The sequence below is a fragment of the Elephas maximus genome, chromosome 11, assembly GCF_024166365.1.
Source record: "Elephas maximus indicus isolate mEleMax1 chromosome 11, mEleMax1 primary haplotype, whole genome shotgun sequence".
Classification (NCBI taxonomy): Eukaryota; Metazoa; Chordata; class Mammalia; order Proboscidea; family Elephantidae; genus Elephas; species Elephas maximus.
The window spans coordinates 42,418,319-42,434,864 of NC_064829.1; the positions used below are offsets into that span (position 1 = coordinate 42,418,319).

A 16,546-nucleotide genomic window follows, 5' to 3' on the forward strand; every position below is an offset into this window, starting at 1 on the left:
CATATTATACCAAATTATAATTATTTGTTAGAATAGTTTATTTCCCCTTCTAGGTTGTGAGCTTCTTAGGGGCAAAAGTCATGTCTTCTTTATCTTTGGATCTCTAGAAGCTACAGGCTGTCTGACAAATTATAGCTGCTCTACAAATATTTCTGAAGTAAATGAATGGATTGATTCTCAGGAATGAAAATAACACTTGTATAATTTGTGGGACTAAGCTCCAGGAGAAGAAATACCTGATGGAGCGTTATCTTCCAGTAAATTCTTAAGTTGTAAGCATCTAGCCTACATGAAAGAATGACAGAAACTGGCCAAATTAGGCCTGCTGTGAGCCATGCGCCTTATGACATGCATTAGCGTCGCAGGCGGGTTATTTTCCCCATCATCTCCTCCATATGACTTGGGCAGATGTTGTTACACTGGTATTCATGATAAGCAGAGCTTCTTGACAATTTCAGTTATTTCAGAAGCAAAATTGTTCTCTGGAAAAGCACTCCCTCCTTCCCCTCCTGAAGGGTTTGCTCTTCTCTCTTCTAAGGCAAAGAGAATGCAGTCAAGCATTATGTAGCTCAAACCCCACTGATCAGTTATGTTGGAAGCTAGAGTCCACAGTGGCGCCTGGTATTTATTTGCTTATTAACTCACTTTCTCTGGGAGTCCCTCTTTTGAATCAGCGTGAGCTATAAACTGGCATGTCCTTCCCATCTTTTTTTTTTTTTTTTTACCCTTATGGTTATGATCAGTGGGTAAAAAATGAGCATTCTCCTTTTTTTCTAACATTGTTGCTTTCCAGGAAACTCTTGAGGTAAAATTAAAAGTATACCAATTTTCTTCTTATATTTATATTCTGTGCTCTTTTTTATTTCATGCCATTGTATTTTTTTCTTCTTTTCCTCATAAGTGAGGATTAATGAGAAGTGAGAATTAATACCATTCTGTAACTAATGATATTTCTTTTATGAATTAACTAGTCAAAAATGGTAATGAGTAGACCAGCAATTGACATATATGTAGTTTGCATCTTTTTCAGCTTGTTTCATGAGGCGTGATTTGCTTTAGGCATGATTATAAACTAAAAAAAATCCACGGCTTCGAGTTGATTCTGACTCATAGTGACCCTATACTACAGAATAGAACTGCCCCGTAGGATTTCCAGGAAACCCTGGGGGTGTAGTAGTTAAGAGCTATGGCTGCTAACCTGTCAGCAGTTCAGATCCACCAGGCACTCCTTGGAAATCGTATGGGGCAGTTCTACCATGTCCTATAAAGTCGCTATGAGTTGACTCAGTGGCAACCGGTTATAGGGTTTCCAAAGCTGTTAACTGGGTTAAGTCTTGACAGAAGCAGGCTGCCACATCTTTCTCCCTCTGAGCGGCTGTTGAGTTTGAACCTGTCAGTTATTATCCAAGTGCTTAACCATTGTGTCACCAGGGTTCTTGACATGATTATAACAGCTATAAATTCGTTTTGCTCATTTCAAATGATTAATTTCCGCATCTAGTACAATTTGAATTTCACTTTTCTCTGAGTCAGTTTTTTGAAAATATAATTGAATGTCCATTTCATGAAAAATAAACTTAGCTCATAATTTTCTTTCTTCTGGTTTTCCTCTTTTTTTCTGTTTCATTTATTTATTCAATAAATACTAACTGGACATATCATTTGTTCATTGGACTTTGCTAGGCACTGTGAAGAAAATTCTCTAGGTCGCTGTCCTCAGAAACCTTAAAGAGAAATGCACAAAAAGTTAACTGGAAAAATGATGTCACAAACAGTAGCAAGTATATAACACAGAAGCCAGCCTTTACCTCCCTGACATTTTCAATCAGAGCTTACCAGCCTGCCATCCTTTTGATTTATTTTTAATGGCTCTTTTCATCTCTTTCCAGCATGTAGACAGATGCAGGAACATATCACTGGTTCTGTGCCCTCTCTCTCTGTTACCTCAGCTCTACCTCTGAGCTCTTGAAATAAAAATTGGAAGCTATATCCAGACTATTTTGTGGATGTCAGATTATTATCTACCCAGTTGTTATGTAGTAAAGGAAAAGGGACTATATGAATCAGGAAGACAGCATTTTCCCTCATATCTCCATCTATCAACCATACCTGCATATTTAAAATCTTATAAAAAGAAAATACAGGAGTGTGTTCAGCAATGAATTGTTATCAAATTAAGTTGTTTGTCACAGATTGAATCATGTCACCCAAAAAATGTGTGTATCAGTTTGGCTGGGCCATGATTTCCAGTACTGTGTGATTGTTCTCCATTTTGTGATTGTAATTTTATGTTAAAGGGGATTAGGGCAAGATTGTAACACCCTTACTAAGGCCACATCCCTGATCCAATTGAAAGGGTGTTTCCCTGGGGTGTGGCCAGCACCGCCTTTTATCTTACATGAGATAAAAAGAAAGGGAAGCAAGCAGAGAGTTAGGGACCTCACACCACCAAGAAAGCAGAACTGGGAGCAGAGCACATCCTTCGGACCTGGGGTCCCTGCACCTGAGAAGCTCCTTGACCAGGGGAAGATTGATGACAGGGAATTTTCCTCCAGAGCTGACTTAGAGAGAAAGCCATTTCCTGGAGCTGACACCCTGAATTTGGACTTGTAACCTACTAGACTGTGAGAGAATAAATTTCTCCTTGTTAAAACCATCAACTTGTGGTATTTCTCTTATAGATGCACTAGATGACTAAGATGTTGCTGTTCTTGTTAGGTGTCATTGTGTCAGTTCCAACTGATAGTGACCCTATATACGGTCCTGTGTCGCTTAACATTAATGAGACGTTATGTGATTTGGACGTTGTGTGAACACCTTATTATATACTTAGCAAAGCTACATGGGATACTGCTGCTATCACTAGCACAGGTTCTACTGCTTTGGGGAACCGTGATGCACTTCACAGTAATATTTTCAAAAGAAAATTTCAGAGAGATAACGCTACAGCTCTAGAGACATGCAATACACGAGATTGGATGCTGCTGCCCACTAGTCCAGGTATACACTGTTATACAGTAAACTTTTTATTTGGAAGTAGGGAAAGTTCATGTTAAAATAATGATATATACATAAGCCAGTAACATAGGCGTTTATTATGGCTATCAAGACATAGTATTATAGGTTAAATATATACTGCATCATTACATACCTGGCAGCACAATCACTTTGTATGCAAGAGACATGAGATACACGTGTTGTGTGCAGAAAGCTGTTGTGTTCACTGTGTCCAGTTATGTTCTCTAAGTCCCATTCTCTGATTGGGATTTTCTGAACTCTGTTATAACGCTATGGGACCATGGACGTATATGCAGTCTGATATTGCCCAAACAGACATTATGCAGCACATGACTATATAACAGAAAAAACGTTGCCAGGTCATTGCCATCTTCACAGTCATTGCAATGTTTGAGCCCACTGTTGCAGCCACTGTGTCAATCCATCTCCTTGAAAGTCCTCCTTTTTTTCACTGACCCTCTGCTTTACCAAGCATGATGTCCTTTTCTAGGGATTGGTCCCTCCTGACGACATGACCAAAGTAAGCAAGACAAAGTCTTATCATTCTTGCTTCTAAGGAGTATTCTGGCTGCACATTTTTCAAATTTGTTTGTTCTTCTGGCAGTCCATGGTATGTTCAGTAATCTTCACCAACCCCACAACGTGTCAATTCTTCTTCAGTCTTTCTTTTTCATTGTCATCTTTGCGTTGAAAAGACCATGGCTTGGGTCAAGCACACATCACTTGTCAAAGTGACATCCGTCCTTTCTTAAGATCTTGAAGAGATTTTTTTGCAGCAGATTTGCCCAACGCAGTACATCCTTTCGTTTCCTGACTGCTGCTTCCATGGGTGTTGATTGTAGATTCAAGTAAAATGAAATCTTAAACAACTTCAATATTTTCTCTGTTTGTCAAGATGTTGCTTGTTGGTCCAGTTGTGAGGATTTTTGTTTTCTTTATGTTGAGGTGTAATCCATCCTGAAGGCAGTGGTCTTTGATCTTCATCAGTAAGTGCTTCAAGTTCTCTTCACTTTCAGCAAGCAAGGTTGTGTCATCTGCATAACGCAGGGTTGTTAATGAGCCTTCTTCCAATCCTGATGCCCAGTTCTTTTTCATAAGGTCCATCTTCTGAGATTATTTGCTCAGCATACAGATTGAATATATATGGTGAAAGAACACAACCCTGCTGTTACTTAATACAAGTTAAGTAAGCTCCATTAATAAGTATCGTCATATTTATACTTGTTGTGAATGTGTACACAGTTTTCCCTTAACTCCATAAACCAAGGTTCTTCCATGCTCTTCTTTCCCTTCCCGGCAATAGGCAAGCAACCCTTGACTCATAGAAGGGACTGATGGTGCTGTTTGACCAATGTGACCAATACCACTTTCACCACCAATTTTTTCTTTAAACTCAGTAAACCATTCTGCACACACCCCCATGACGTTTTTAGCACTCTTCTGCTAGTAGCTCTATTAAATTTACCCCAGTTCATCAGTCCCTCCCAGTGTTCACATATCTTTCCACTTCAATGGCTATAATTACTTCATTGTATTTTACTTGCTTTTATGCTTTTGTATTCACACCACTACAGTTGAAGCGCCAGAGGGCAGGAACTGTGCCTTCTCATCTGTGGTATACCCAGAGCCTAGTGCAGTTCCTGGCATGTAGAAAGAACTCAATAAAGATTTGTTGAATAAATGCTCAGCCTTAAGAGAAAAACATGAGGTACTATGGAGGCTCAGAGGAAAGGCACCAAACCCAGTCGGTCAGTGAGATTTCAGCAGAATATACATCTGAAGTGAGACCTGAAGGGTGACTGCAAGTTAGCTAGGCAAGCAAGCTGTTGCTGTGCCCCATGTACAACAGAACAAAACATTGTTTGGTCCTGTACCATCTTTGGGGTCATTGTTATGCTCAAATCGATTGTTGCAGCCAAAGTGTATTTTGAAAGGCTTCCAACATGGGGGCTCATCTACCAGTACTATATCAGACAATATTCAGTTGTTATCAATAAGGTTTTCATTGGCTAATTTTCGGAAGTAGATTACCAGGCCTTTCTTTCGAGTCTTAGCCTGGAAGCGCCCCTGAAACCTGTCCACCGTGGGTGACCCTACTGGTATTTGAAATACTGGTGGCATAGTACCTGGTATCATAGCAACACATAAGCCACCACAGTATGACAAACTGACAGATGGTGTTAGCTAGGCATAACCCATTGTTGTCGAGTCCATTCCGACTCATAGTGACCCTATAGGACAGAGTAGAACTGCCCCATAGAGTTTCCAAGGACCGCCTGGTGGATCCAAACTGCTATCCTTTTGGTTAGCAGCTGTAGCACTTAACCACTATGCCAGCAGGGTTTCCAGTAGTTGAGTTATAACCTGTTGCCATCAAGTCAATTCTGACTCATAGGTAGGCATAGGAAGAAGAAAATACAGACAGAAAGAAGAGTGTGGACAAAGATCAATTGGAAAGAAAGCAAGGTTCACTGAAAGATGGGAAAAGATTAGTGCAGCTCTCCCTTATGTTAACTAGGCTTGAGAATCAAAATGGAAGTTAGAGTGGTATGCATGTATGTGTATATGATTACGTATGTGTGTATGAGAACCCTTAGTTTTTAGAAGTTTAGTTAGATACAATAAAAAATCAAATCCATCATCCTATAAAATCCTGGATATGTAGCCAAAAGCCCCTTACATGACTAAACATTTCCATTAACTTTCTTGTTCTTTTTTTCTCAAGAGAAATTTTTTTTAATTGTACTTTAGATGCAGATTTATAGAACAGACTAGTTTCTCATTAAACAGTTAGTACACATATTGTTTTATGACACTGGTTAACCACCCCCACGACATGTCAACACTCTCCCTTCTCAACCTTGGGTTCCCTATTACCGGCTTTCCTGTCCCCTTCTGCCTGCTAGTCCTTATCCCTGGGCTGGTGTGCCCCTTTAGTCTCGTTTTGTTTTATGGGCCTGTCCAATCTTTGGCTGAAGGGTGAACCTCAGGAGTGACTTCATTACTGAGCTGGTAGGGTGTCCAGGGCCATACTCTCAGGGTTTCTTCAGTCTCTGTCAGGTCAGCAAGTCTGGTCTTTCTTTCTGAGTTAGAATTTTGTTCTACATTTTTCTCCAGCTCTGTCTGGGACCCTCTATCATGATCTCTGTCAGAGCAGTCAGTGGTAACCAGGTACCATCTAGTTGTACTGGACTCTGTGTGGTGGAGACCATGGTAGATGTGGCCCATTTGTCCCTTGGATTAATCTTTCCCTTGTGTCTTTAGTTTTCTTCCTTCTCCCTTGCTCCCGAAGGGGTGAGACCAGTGGAGTATCCTAGATGGCCGCTTACAGGCTTTTAAGACCCCAGATGCTACTCACCACAGAAGAATGTAGAACATTTTCTTTATAAACTATGTTCTGCCAATTGAGCCAGATGTTCCCTGAGACCAGGGTTCCCACAGTCCTCAGCTTAGCAATTCCGTCCCTCAGGGAGTTTGGCTATATCTATGGAGCTTCCATGACCTTGCTTTGTACGAGTTGTGCTGGCCTCTCCAGTATTGTGTACTGTCTTATCCTTCACCAAAGTTACCACTTATCTGTTGTCTATTTAGTGTTTTTCCATCCCCCCTGCCCCCGTAACCATCAAAGATTGTTTCTTTTTGTGTAAACTTTTTCATGAGTTTTTATGGTAGTGGTCTCATACACTATTTGTCCTTTTGTGATTGGCTTAATTCACTCAGCGTAATGCCTTCCAGATTCATCCATGTTATGAAATGCCTCACAGATTTATTGTTATTCTTTATCATTGCCTAATACTCCATTGTGTGTATGTACCACAGTTTGATTATCCATTCATCTGTTGATGGGCATCTAGATTGTTTCCATCTTTTTTGCTATTGTGAACAATGCTGCAGTGAACATGGGTGTGCGTATGTCTGGCAGTTCGAATCTGCCAGGCGCTCCTTGGAAACTCTATGGGGCAGTTCTACTCTGTCATATAGGGTCGCTATGAGTCAGAATTGACTCAACGGGACTGGGTATGGTATTTCTAGCTTTCTAAGGAAGCACCGTATCATCTTCCAAAATGGTTTTATCCTTTTGCATTCCCACCAGCAATGCATAAGAGCTCCGATCTCCCCGCAGCCTCTCCAACATTTATTTTCTGTTTTTTCGATTCATGCCAGTAATGCCAGGGTGAGGTAGTATCTCGTTGTGGTTTTGATTTGCATTTCTCTAATGGCCAGTGATCAAGAGCATTTCCTCATGTGTCTCTTGGTCGCTTGAATGTCTTCTTTGGTGAAATGTCTGTTCATTTTCTTTGCCCATTTTTCAATTGGATTATTTGTTTGTTGTAGAGGTGTTGGATTTTCATGTAGATTTTAGAGATTAAACTTTGTCTGATTTATAATAGCCAAAAATTTTTCCCTAGTCTGCAGGTTCTCTTTTTACTCTTTTGGTGACGTCTTTTGATAAGCATAGGTGTTGAATTTTTAGAAGATCCCAGTTAGCTAGCTTATCTTCTGAAGTTTGTGTGTTGTTGGTTGTGGTTTGTATCCTGTTAATGCCATGTATTAGGGCCTCTAGTGTTGATCCTGTTTTTTCTTCTATGAACTTCATAGTTTTTGGCTTTATGTTTAGGTCTTTGATCCATTTTGAATTAGTTTTTGTATATGGTGTGAGGTATGGGTCCTGTTTCATTTTTTTGCAGATAGACATCCAGTTTTGCCAGCACCATGTGTTAAAAAGACTGTCATTTCCTCATTTGGTGGACTTTGGGCCCTTGTTGAAGATCAGGTAACCATAGATGGATGGATTTACATGTGGGTTCTCAAGTCTGTTCCATTGGCCAACATACCCGTCATCATACCAGTACCAGGCTGTTTTAACTACTATAGCTGTATAGTAGGTTCTGAGGTCAGGTAGTGTGAGTCCTCCTACTTTCTTCTTCTTCTTCTTCAATAGTGCTTTACTTATCCGGGGCTTCAAGAGAAACTTTAATTTTTTTCTCATTTTTTCCATCTTAGCTGTTGGCATTTTAATAGAATTTTTTGAATAGTTCCCCTGCAGACGATAGTATGTTTAAGTAGAGAGCTATGAAGCTAACCACCTTGCATAAGATTACTACGTATAGGAAAACTGTTGTGGGTTCCAAACACTCAATTTAGAAATGAATATTTAGAAAATTACCTGTTTCTGAATTGAGGGTTTGGCTGCACAGTTGGCAGCAGGATGTGGTGGAGAGTATACTAATCCTGAAGTCAGAGCATCTACACCCTTTAAAAGCCGGTTGCCATAGAGTCAGTTCTGGCTCATGGCAACCCCATGTGTGTCAAAGTAGAACTACGCTCCACAGGGTTTTTAATGGCTGTAATCTTAAGGAAGTTGGTCACCAGGCCTTTCTTCCTGTGTACCTCTGCGTGGATTTGAAGGGCCAACCTTTCAAATAGCAAAAGGCCCAGCATAAACCATTTGCACCACCTAGGGACCTTCTACACCTTTTACCACTTATTCCACGAGACTCTTAGGCTCATCATCTGTTGAATGGGATCTATAATATCTCCTCTATGTTCTTCACAGATATTCCGAAAATTGAAACAGAAACTATATGTGACATGCATCACTTTACAGATGATAGGTGGTTGTACTTTGCTATGGCGCAAGGTTATTGCTATTTTAGTTAAGTTATAAAATAAAAATTTTATACCACTTCCAACATTATATATGGAAAAATATGTACAACTATTTAGGTGAGTGAAAGTAAAGCTATACTTTTTAATACACTTATAGTCTTAAATAGTTTTTCTCTCTGTGGCATAAATAATGCAAGTGCGTTTACAGAGAAATGGTTGTTTGCTCATTAGCGTAAGGATAATTACACATTGTAATCGTTTTGTCTCATAGAATGATTGAAGATAGTGGGAAAAGAGGAAATACCATGGCCGAAAGAAGACAGCTGTTTGCAGAGATGAGTAAGTATGGAACTTTTAAGGAATACCTTATAGTTTCCATTGAACACACAAGGAAAGACCGAAAATAGCCATTTAATACCTAATGGCATTTGTAGTTTTCCTTAAAAATCTTAAATTCTTTGAATAAAATGTAGATTTGGACCTCTTTGCCTCGTATGAGGTAAGAGTTAAATTAGCCAGTGATTCATCGGAATTTTTTACTACAATATACATTTTATATGAAAGAAAAAGTTTATGGAGATACACACAGACACACACACATACACGTGGACACTTGAAACACTATATAGTTTTGACATTAATATGGCCCACTAAACTTTAAAGCCTGTGTTCGTCCCCCTGCAGTATAATATCTGGCATATAGATAAAATTTGTGAACTGAATCACTGAACATCTTACCTACAAAATGGTATCAAATGTTCACATGGGAAAGAAGAATCAGGCATGATTACTGGGCCAAACTATAAGCTGTTACTTGGACTGGACCAAGAGGTGGAGAAGGAGCCCTGGTGGCACAGTGGTTAAGTGCTAGGCTGCTAACTGAAAAGTCAGTGGTTCCAACCCACCAGCCTCTCCACAGAAGGAAGATGTGGCAGTCTGTTTCAGTAGGAATTTCAGCCTTGGAAATCCTACGGGGCAGTTCTACTCCATCCTGTAGGGTTGCTGTGGGTCAGAATCAGCTCAACAGAGACAGGTTTGATTTTTTTTTTTTTTTTTTTGTTTAAGGGGGGAGAATTTGTTCTACAACCCAGTTTTTAAAAAGTACTAAAGATGAAAAGAGCTTGGAGGTTACCTGCTATACAAGAGGAAGCCAAACCAAGACTCTATTTACTGACTCCAGCAGAGAAGCCATTCTATATAGGCCACTGGTTTATGTAAGTGCCTGGTTGCTGTATGTGCAGTTAGTTGGTAGTGTCTCACTCATAGAACTTGACATTGGGGAGAAAACACACATCTCAAATTAAATGTAAAGAAAGAAAAAGTAAGATTCTCTTATTGTCTTTTTCTCTCTCCTTCCCTGTATTAGGAATGTGGATGAGCAGGAATGAGTTGTAAGCCTTTTTCCCTGAGAAGACAGTAGACAAAATTAGGTTTCTACTGAAAATTGGAACTGATGGGCAGGAATGAGGATAGGAGGAGATAAAGAAAAGTCCCAGATAATAAGATTCATATTTTCTTTTATCATCTGCCAGTAATCTGGCAGCACCAAGACAGTGTTAGAACTAACAAAGAGGAAAGAATATTAAAATTGATGTGGGGAATCTTGGTCACCCTCCTTGCTTTTTCTCTAGGAGAGTTTTCCACCCTTGGAGTCATGTCCAAAGTGTCTGAGAGAGTTTCAGCCAAGACCTTCCCATTTTCTAGGACATGTTTGGTTCTGTATCTCCATCCCTGGCATGGCCAGTCACTGGATTTATGTCCTTTGCTGATACAAATCTAACAGAACAAAGAACCTAGTGACTGACTGGCTGTCAGAAGAAATCCCCAAATAGCAAAGATGACCTCCTATATCACAGGTTCCAGATTAAAAAAGCAAAAGGTATATATAACAACACGGGCCAACATCTTATCAGGTAAAGAAATTATTAACATTGAACATAAAAGAAAAAGGTAATAAAATCTTGGAGGAAATCTTTGAATTTATTGTTGTAACATTAAAATCTGCATTGGCACACTATCAGAGTTATAAAAGGGTGCTAACTGAATGATTTTCTAACTGCTTCTCTAAGTTTGAGTACACTATTCTAGTTTCTTTGGCACTTGATGGAGTGTGTGGCACAGAGAATACATTCATTGCAAATGTCCAACTGCATTAAAGATTGAAATTGCCCAACTAAAACAAAGATAAGTTTTATAGCCATAGAAACAGAACATCTCTAAATTTTTTCAACTGAGAGAGACTTAGGAAAATTGTGCATTGATTTCCCAAATCGTAACTGTCTTTTTATAGAAACTTCTCAGGGATGTTGCATAGCTTTATTAAATAGCTTTATGAGTTTCTCTTGATGAGTGATCAGAATAGTTCAGCAAACCACAGAAATGTGTATCTTTCTTCTGTGGGTGTGCTAAATAATAGACTCAGATGTCAGCGAAAACTGCTGAACACATCTGACCTTAACAGTCTATTACTCTGAGCGCCATACTTAGGTCAGCACTAAGCAGAACACATCTACATGAAGTGGAGATTCTGCTGGATAAAACAATGGGCTGGTTTCAAAAGAAGGAATTGTTTTTGATAGATAATCATACAAAAGAGAAATATAATCTCATTGTTAAATAGTTGAAAAATATATGCTACCCCAGTGCTATCAGGACACCAAAGAAAGAAAAGGAAACCAGTGAAGACTGGCATCAAAAATTGGAGAGACCTTCTTCCAGGGATTGTTGATGGCTACACAGGAAGCTAAAAAAGAACCAAGAATCTGTAAATCTGGTCAGCTAAGTATTATCTAGAAATAATTTTTGAAAAAGAGAGAGATTCTCTGCTCTGGAAATTACAAAGAGCAGAGAAGAACAATTGATAAGAAAGTCTGGCAACTTCATTTGGTTGCAGCATGCATGTATGTATGAAACATCTACTCTCAGCTCATTAGCACAAGGAGCAAAAGCATAAAGGAAAGGCGGGGAAAGAAACAAAGAGCAGTGTGTGACTCACAAGTAAGCAAAGACAGGCCAACCTAGTATTAAAAAGTGAGTGGGCATTTACTTCGGTTTGAGAAATTCTGAGTAGTCTGCTCTTAACCATGTGTTCTCTTCACTACACTGCCCAAATTATCCATTTGTTGAATACTTTGGACTGGGACAGAAAAAAACGCTAGTTAAATGTAAATGTGATCCCCACTCTGGCTTTTCCAGTCATCAAATAAGTTTATCAGTTGAAATAAGCTTCTCAGACTGTCAGTGTTTGTTCTTGGAACTAAAGTCTCCTCTTCCTCCTCTGTTTTTCTGCTCTCAGGGCACATTTTCTTTGCCTTGAGTGATAGTTACTTGTGGACATGTCTGGATCTCCCACTATTATGAACTCCATTGGGACAGACCCTGGCCATTTACCTTTGAATCTTACCATTCACCTTACATGCTGAATCAATGCTATTTAAATGCCTGTGGAATACAGGATGAGTAGGTTTTAATGGGAGGGAAGGGACTGGAAACACTCTTTCAGAACAGGAGGACTGCCTAACAAGATAAGGAAGGTCCTGGGGAGAGTGATAGTGCTGCCCTGTATGAGGAAGGGAAACCCTGGTGGTGTAGCAGTAAAGAGCTACAACTGCTAACCAAAAGGTCAGCAATTTGATTCTACCAGGTGCTCCTTGGAAACTCTCTGGGACAGTTCTACTCTGTCCTGTAGGGTCACTATGAGTTGGAATGGACTCAATGACAACGGGTTTGTTTTTTGGTTTTGGTACAAGGAGGAGGAGCCAGAAAGGGGGGCATGTGGAGGTACTCAGCAAATACTGTGGAATTGTTCAAAGGCAGACAGTCTAGTCCAGAATATTGGCTACAGTCAGCATGTGTACAGTTGGAATAGAACCTAGGGCATTATTTTGCAGTATACACTACGAGTTTTTGGAAAACTGATTTCAAAAATTCAGAAAGAATGACATGGGTGATCCTGCTTAGGCCATGGTGGGTATGAGACCATCACAGTAACTGTTTCCATTTGCTTCTTCATTTCTCATACTCCTCAGCTTCTTTAACACATTAACACGGGGGAGCATCATCCTGGAAACTCTCTTCCTTCCTCTTCTGTCACCACCCCGGCTCGGGCTCCTGCTGTTTCTGAGCACTCTAATTCTCTTTTCCTGGCTCTCGGCACTCTCTAGACCTGCCAATAGACTTTACCAAAGTTTTATTCTTGACTAGTTCTTTCCACATATAATTTCATTTTTCTCCCAAAGATTTACCTCTACTGCTATTTTCTATGGCTCCCAGGTGTTCAAAGAGTTCCCCCAAAACACCTCCTATATTCTCATGAACCAGCTTTTAAGGCAAAACCAGTTGCCCTTGAGTCGATTCTGGCTCATGGCAACCCCACGTGTGTCAGAGTAGAAATGCACTCCATGACATTTTCAGTGGCTAATTTTTCAGAAGTAGATCACAAGGGCTTTCTTCTGGGGCACCTCTGGGAGGACTTAAACCTTCAAACTGCCGACGAGCAGCCGAGCACATTAACCATTTACATTACCCACAGACTCCTTATCAGGAATGAAAAAAAAAAAAAAAAAAAACCCAAACTTGTCATGGAGTTGATTCCTACTCACAGCAACCCTACAGGACAGAGTAGAACTGCACCATAGGGTTCCCAATGAGCAGCTGCCGGATTGGAACTGCCAACTTTTTGGTTAGCAGCCGAGCTCTTAACCACTGTGCCACCAGGGATTCTATCAGGAATAGTCACCATATAAACTTGACTTCTCTTCCACCTTGGCCTCCACCCTGTCAAGCCTTCCTCTAATGAAGTGGCTTGAGGTGAAGCATTGACTCCGCTAATGGTACCCATGAAAAAGCAAATGCCATGCCAAGGCTGCTACCCCCAGTGTTTCTTCTAAAGCCACTAAGTCTCTGAGCAACTACCAGGCGTGTTCTGGGCACAATTCAGAAGGGGTAGAGTATTCTGCTTCCCAATTTTATGCTTCATTTTGCCACCTAGAGTCTGGAATAACTGCTAACAGTCTCCTCTCAGAAAAATAATGCCAGTCTTGGCCCAGTCAAGTCACACTGCTACATGTTATATGTGAGCTGATAATTCCTGAAATATAAGTCTAGTTGTAGGCTCCATATGCACATACGCAACTGCCCACTGAATATCTCCCCTTGGACGTCCTGCATGCAACTCAAACTCTTGTAAGCCCCAAACTGAACTCTCTATCTTTACCCACTTGTAAACCTGTTCCTACCTCTTGGCACCTTAGCTCAACGAGGGGTACCGTATCCTATTCAGTTGCCTAAGGTACATACCTGAGCATCATCTTTGACCCCCAAATGCCTTTACTTCCCTCCCAATCTCTCTCTCTTTCTCTGTCTCTCTCACACACACACACACACACACACACACATATCTAGTCAAACATCAAGCATGAAAAAGAATTCAGGCACAGAGTTCATAGGCTTTGTCTTTATCCTATGACTATTTGTTGAAAGAATTTTTTAAATACATAATATATTTAAGAATCTAAGTGACTATATAGAAGGCTGTATAATAAGCTATCAAAAGATATAAGGCAAAATATAAGTGAATTGTATAAAATCGATAAGAGTATTATGAAGGTAAAACCCAAAATTATGTTAAGGCTATATATAGGTATGGAAGTATGTATGGATAGAGAGATAGATGGATGGATGGGTGAGCTACCTGTTTTTACACAAATAACGCATGACTTCTACGTTTGTTTGCCAACCATGCCCTCCCCCTGCAAGGTATTTTCATAAGCATCATTATGCCAATTATTTTTTTTACATGTTGCTGTAAGAAAATTAGCATAGCACGCTTCAAAAGTACCTCTTGGGAGAAGGGTGCAGTTGGCAAACAAATGTAGAAGGTGTGTGTTATTTGCATAAAAATATGGCAATTTCCCTTTATAATAAAGTTTAGACACTAGATCAGGAAAACAACATAGGATAAAAATGAACCTTAATTTCATCAAGATCTTGACAAAAGCTCCTAGGTTGTACATGTGCGAAAGAAGTGTGGGCCAGCATAGAGTTAGGTAGATTTATAGGTAACTTCGTATTTATGACTAGAGGAATAATGATTGGGTCAATCAGTTTGGAAAAAGGTCTCTAGTGGCATACAGGAAGGCTCTATTCTTGGTTCAGTTCAAGTCCTTCTTTTTAATCAATACCAAAGACACACAACTACTCCAGAGATAGGCTATGGATTTGTGGATTTTTAAAAAGAGACCACACGTGCATAAGTTCATGGCTTACTGGGGCAGACATGAAGTTTATTTGAAACAAAGGTAAATAAACAGTAAGAAATTATGCAACATGGCTCAGCTCAGCTTCTTTTGAACCCAGAAATATGGATGCTGCAGCTACCACTGATACTGTTAGTGTGCTGCTATGTCTGAAAAGCTAGATTTTATTGCTCACCACATCCCTTTTAATATCCAGGGCTTACACCATCATCCAGGAAGAACTTCCACAAATACAAAACATTTGCAGATGTCTATACTCCTTCCTGATTCTTGAACAAAACATAGAGGGTCAGTTAAGTCCATGTAGACCTCAGACAGGCAGAGCAGAGTTAGTGTACCCTGTCCCTAAGCAGCATCTCTGCCTCCCTGTTTACTACATCCCAGAGAGGGGGCAGGAGCAGGGGTTTCAGTGCAACTTTGCTAAATTCCCCCAGGATCCTCTTGGGGTGCAGGTGCCAGAGTTACTGTCCTAAGAGCTTGAAGTCTTACTGGAACTAAGAAACTTAACTGTGCTACATCACAGCCCCTTTAAACCTTCAGCTTAAATCATTTTTGAAGAATCTATGCCATTAATGTTTTCTTCTAAGGGATTAATTTCAGAAATTGAGATTCCTTGGTTGTTGAGCCAAACTCAGCATCAATAAAACTAAATCGGCATCCAAGGGAAAAAAGCTGATGTAGCCTTCAGGTATTGCTGATAGTTTCTCTACCCCTGGTTATTCAGCATCCTAAAAAGCTCATTTCCCCTCAGGAGCCTCTCAGATTTACAGAGCGCATAAAACTGGGAAGGATCTTTGGAATGAGAAAATCAAAATTTCAGAAGATATCAGAAAGGCCAGAACAATGAGCTGAAACTTAAAAGGAGAGAAGTTGACCAGATAAATGTGAACTCCTACACTTAAGTCCAAAAATAAGCATTTAAATAGAAAATTTAGAAAAGATCTGACTTAATATCAACACATAGCTAGCTTTTTAATTAAGTGTAAGCCTAATAAGAGCCAGCAGAATGAGCTAGCCAATAAAAATAAGATTGCACTAATAAGTGTCCTTATCAAAGGTAGTAATAATTGCTTTCTATTATCTCTACAAGTGAGGCAATAGCTGTGACATTTGGGTTAAGTTTTGTACATCTCATTTTCAGGAGATGTTAGCCAACCAGGGAACAGAGTGACTAGAATGTTTAAGAGGCCTCAAAACCCATGTCTGATACAATGAGAATAACAATAGACGTTTGCACGTATTGAAGCCCTACAGCGTATCAGGCTCTATGGTAGACACTATACCCAAAAAATGGATGTAGTATTGAACATCTTTTGCCTCAAAAAGGGGAAGCTACCTCCTCAACTGAACATCAGACTTCACGATGATAGGACATCATTTTCAGATGTTCGAGAAGTGAATTACCAAGTGGCAGGGAGAAAAGATTATGTAGTGCCAGAGGGAAAAATAGGCCAAATGAGTTAAAGTTACAGGAAGGCAAATTAAACCTGAAATATAAAAAAGAAATTTATATCATTTATTATTGCTCAGAAATGGTACAGGAAGCCATTTAAGGAGGGCCATTTACTGTTAATAAAATGCTATGTGCAGGTGTATGGTGCAGTGCTAACGCTCTGGGGCTACTAACCCAAAAGTTGGTGGTTCGAGTCCACTCATGGGCA

The 16,546-nt window shown here is 39.9% G+C and overlaps 1 protein-coding gene across 15 annotated transcripts in view; it reads left to right on the forward strand.

The window, feature by feature from the left end:
* DTNA (dystrobrevin alpha) overlaps positions 1-16,546 on the forward strand; it is a 451,514-nt gene that overhangs the window by 260,190 nt on the left and 174,778 nt on the right. For all 15 annotated transcript variants that reach the window (XM_049901507.1, XM_049901509.1, XM_049901502.1 and 12 more), the window contains one exon: positions 8,900-8,967. In XM_049901507.1, coding sequence (XP_049757464.1) covers positions 8,901-8,967 — 67 coding nt within the window. In that variant the 5' untranslated portion in view covers position 8,900. The remainder of the gene's footprint in view (positions 1-8,899; positions 8,968-16,546) is intronic.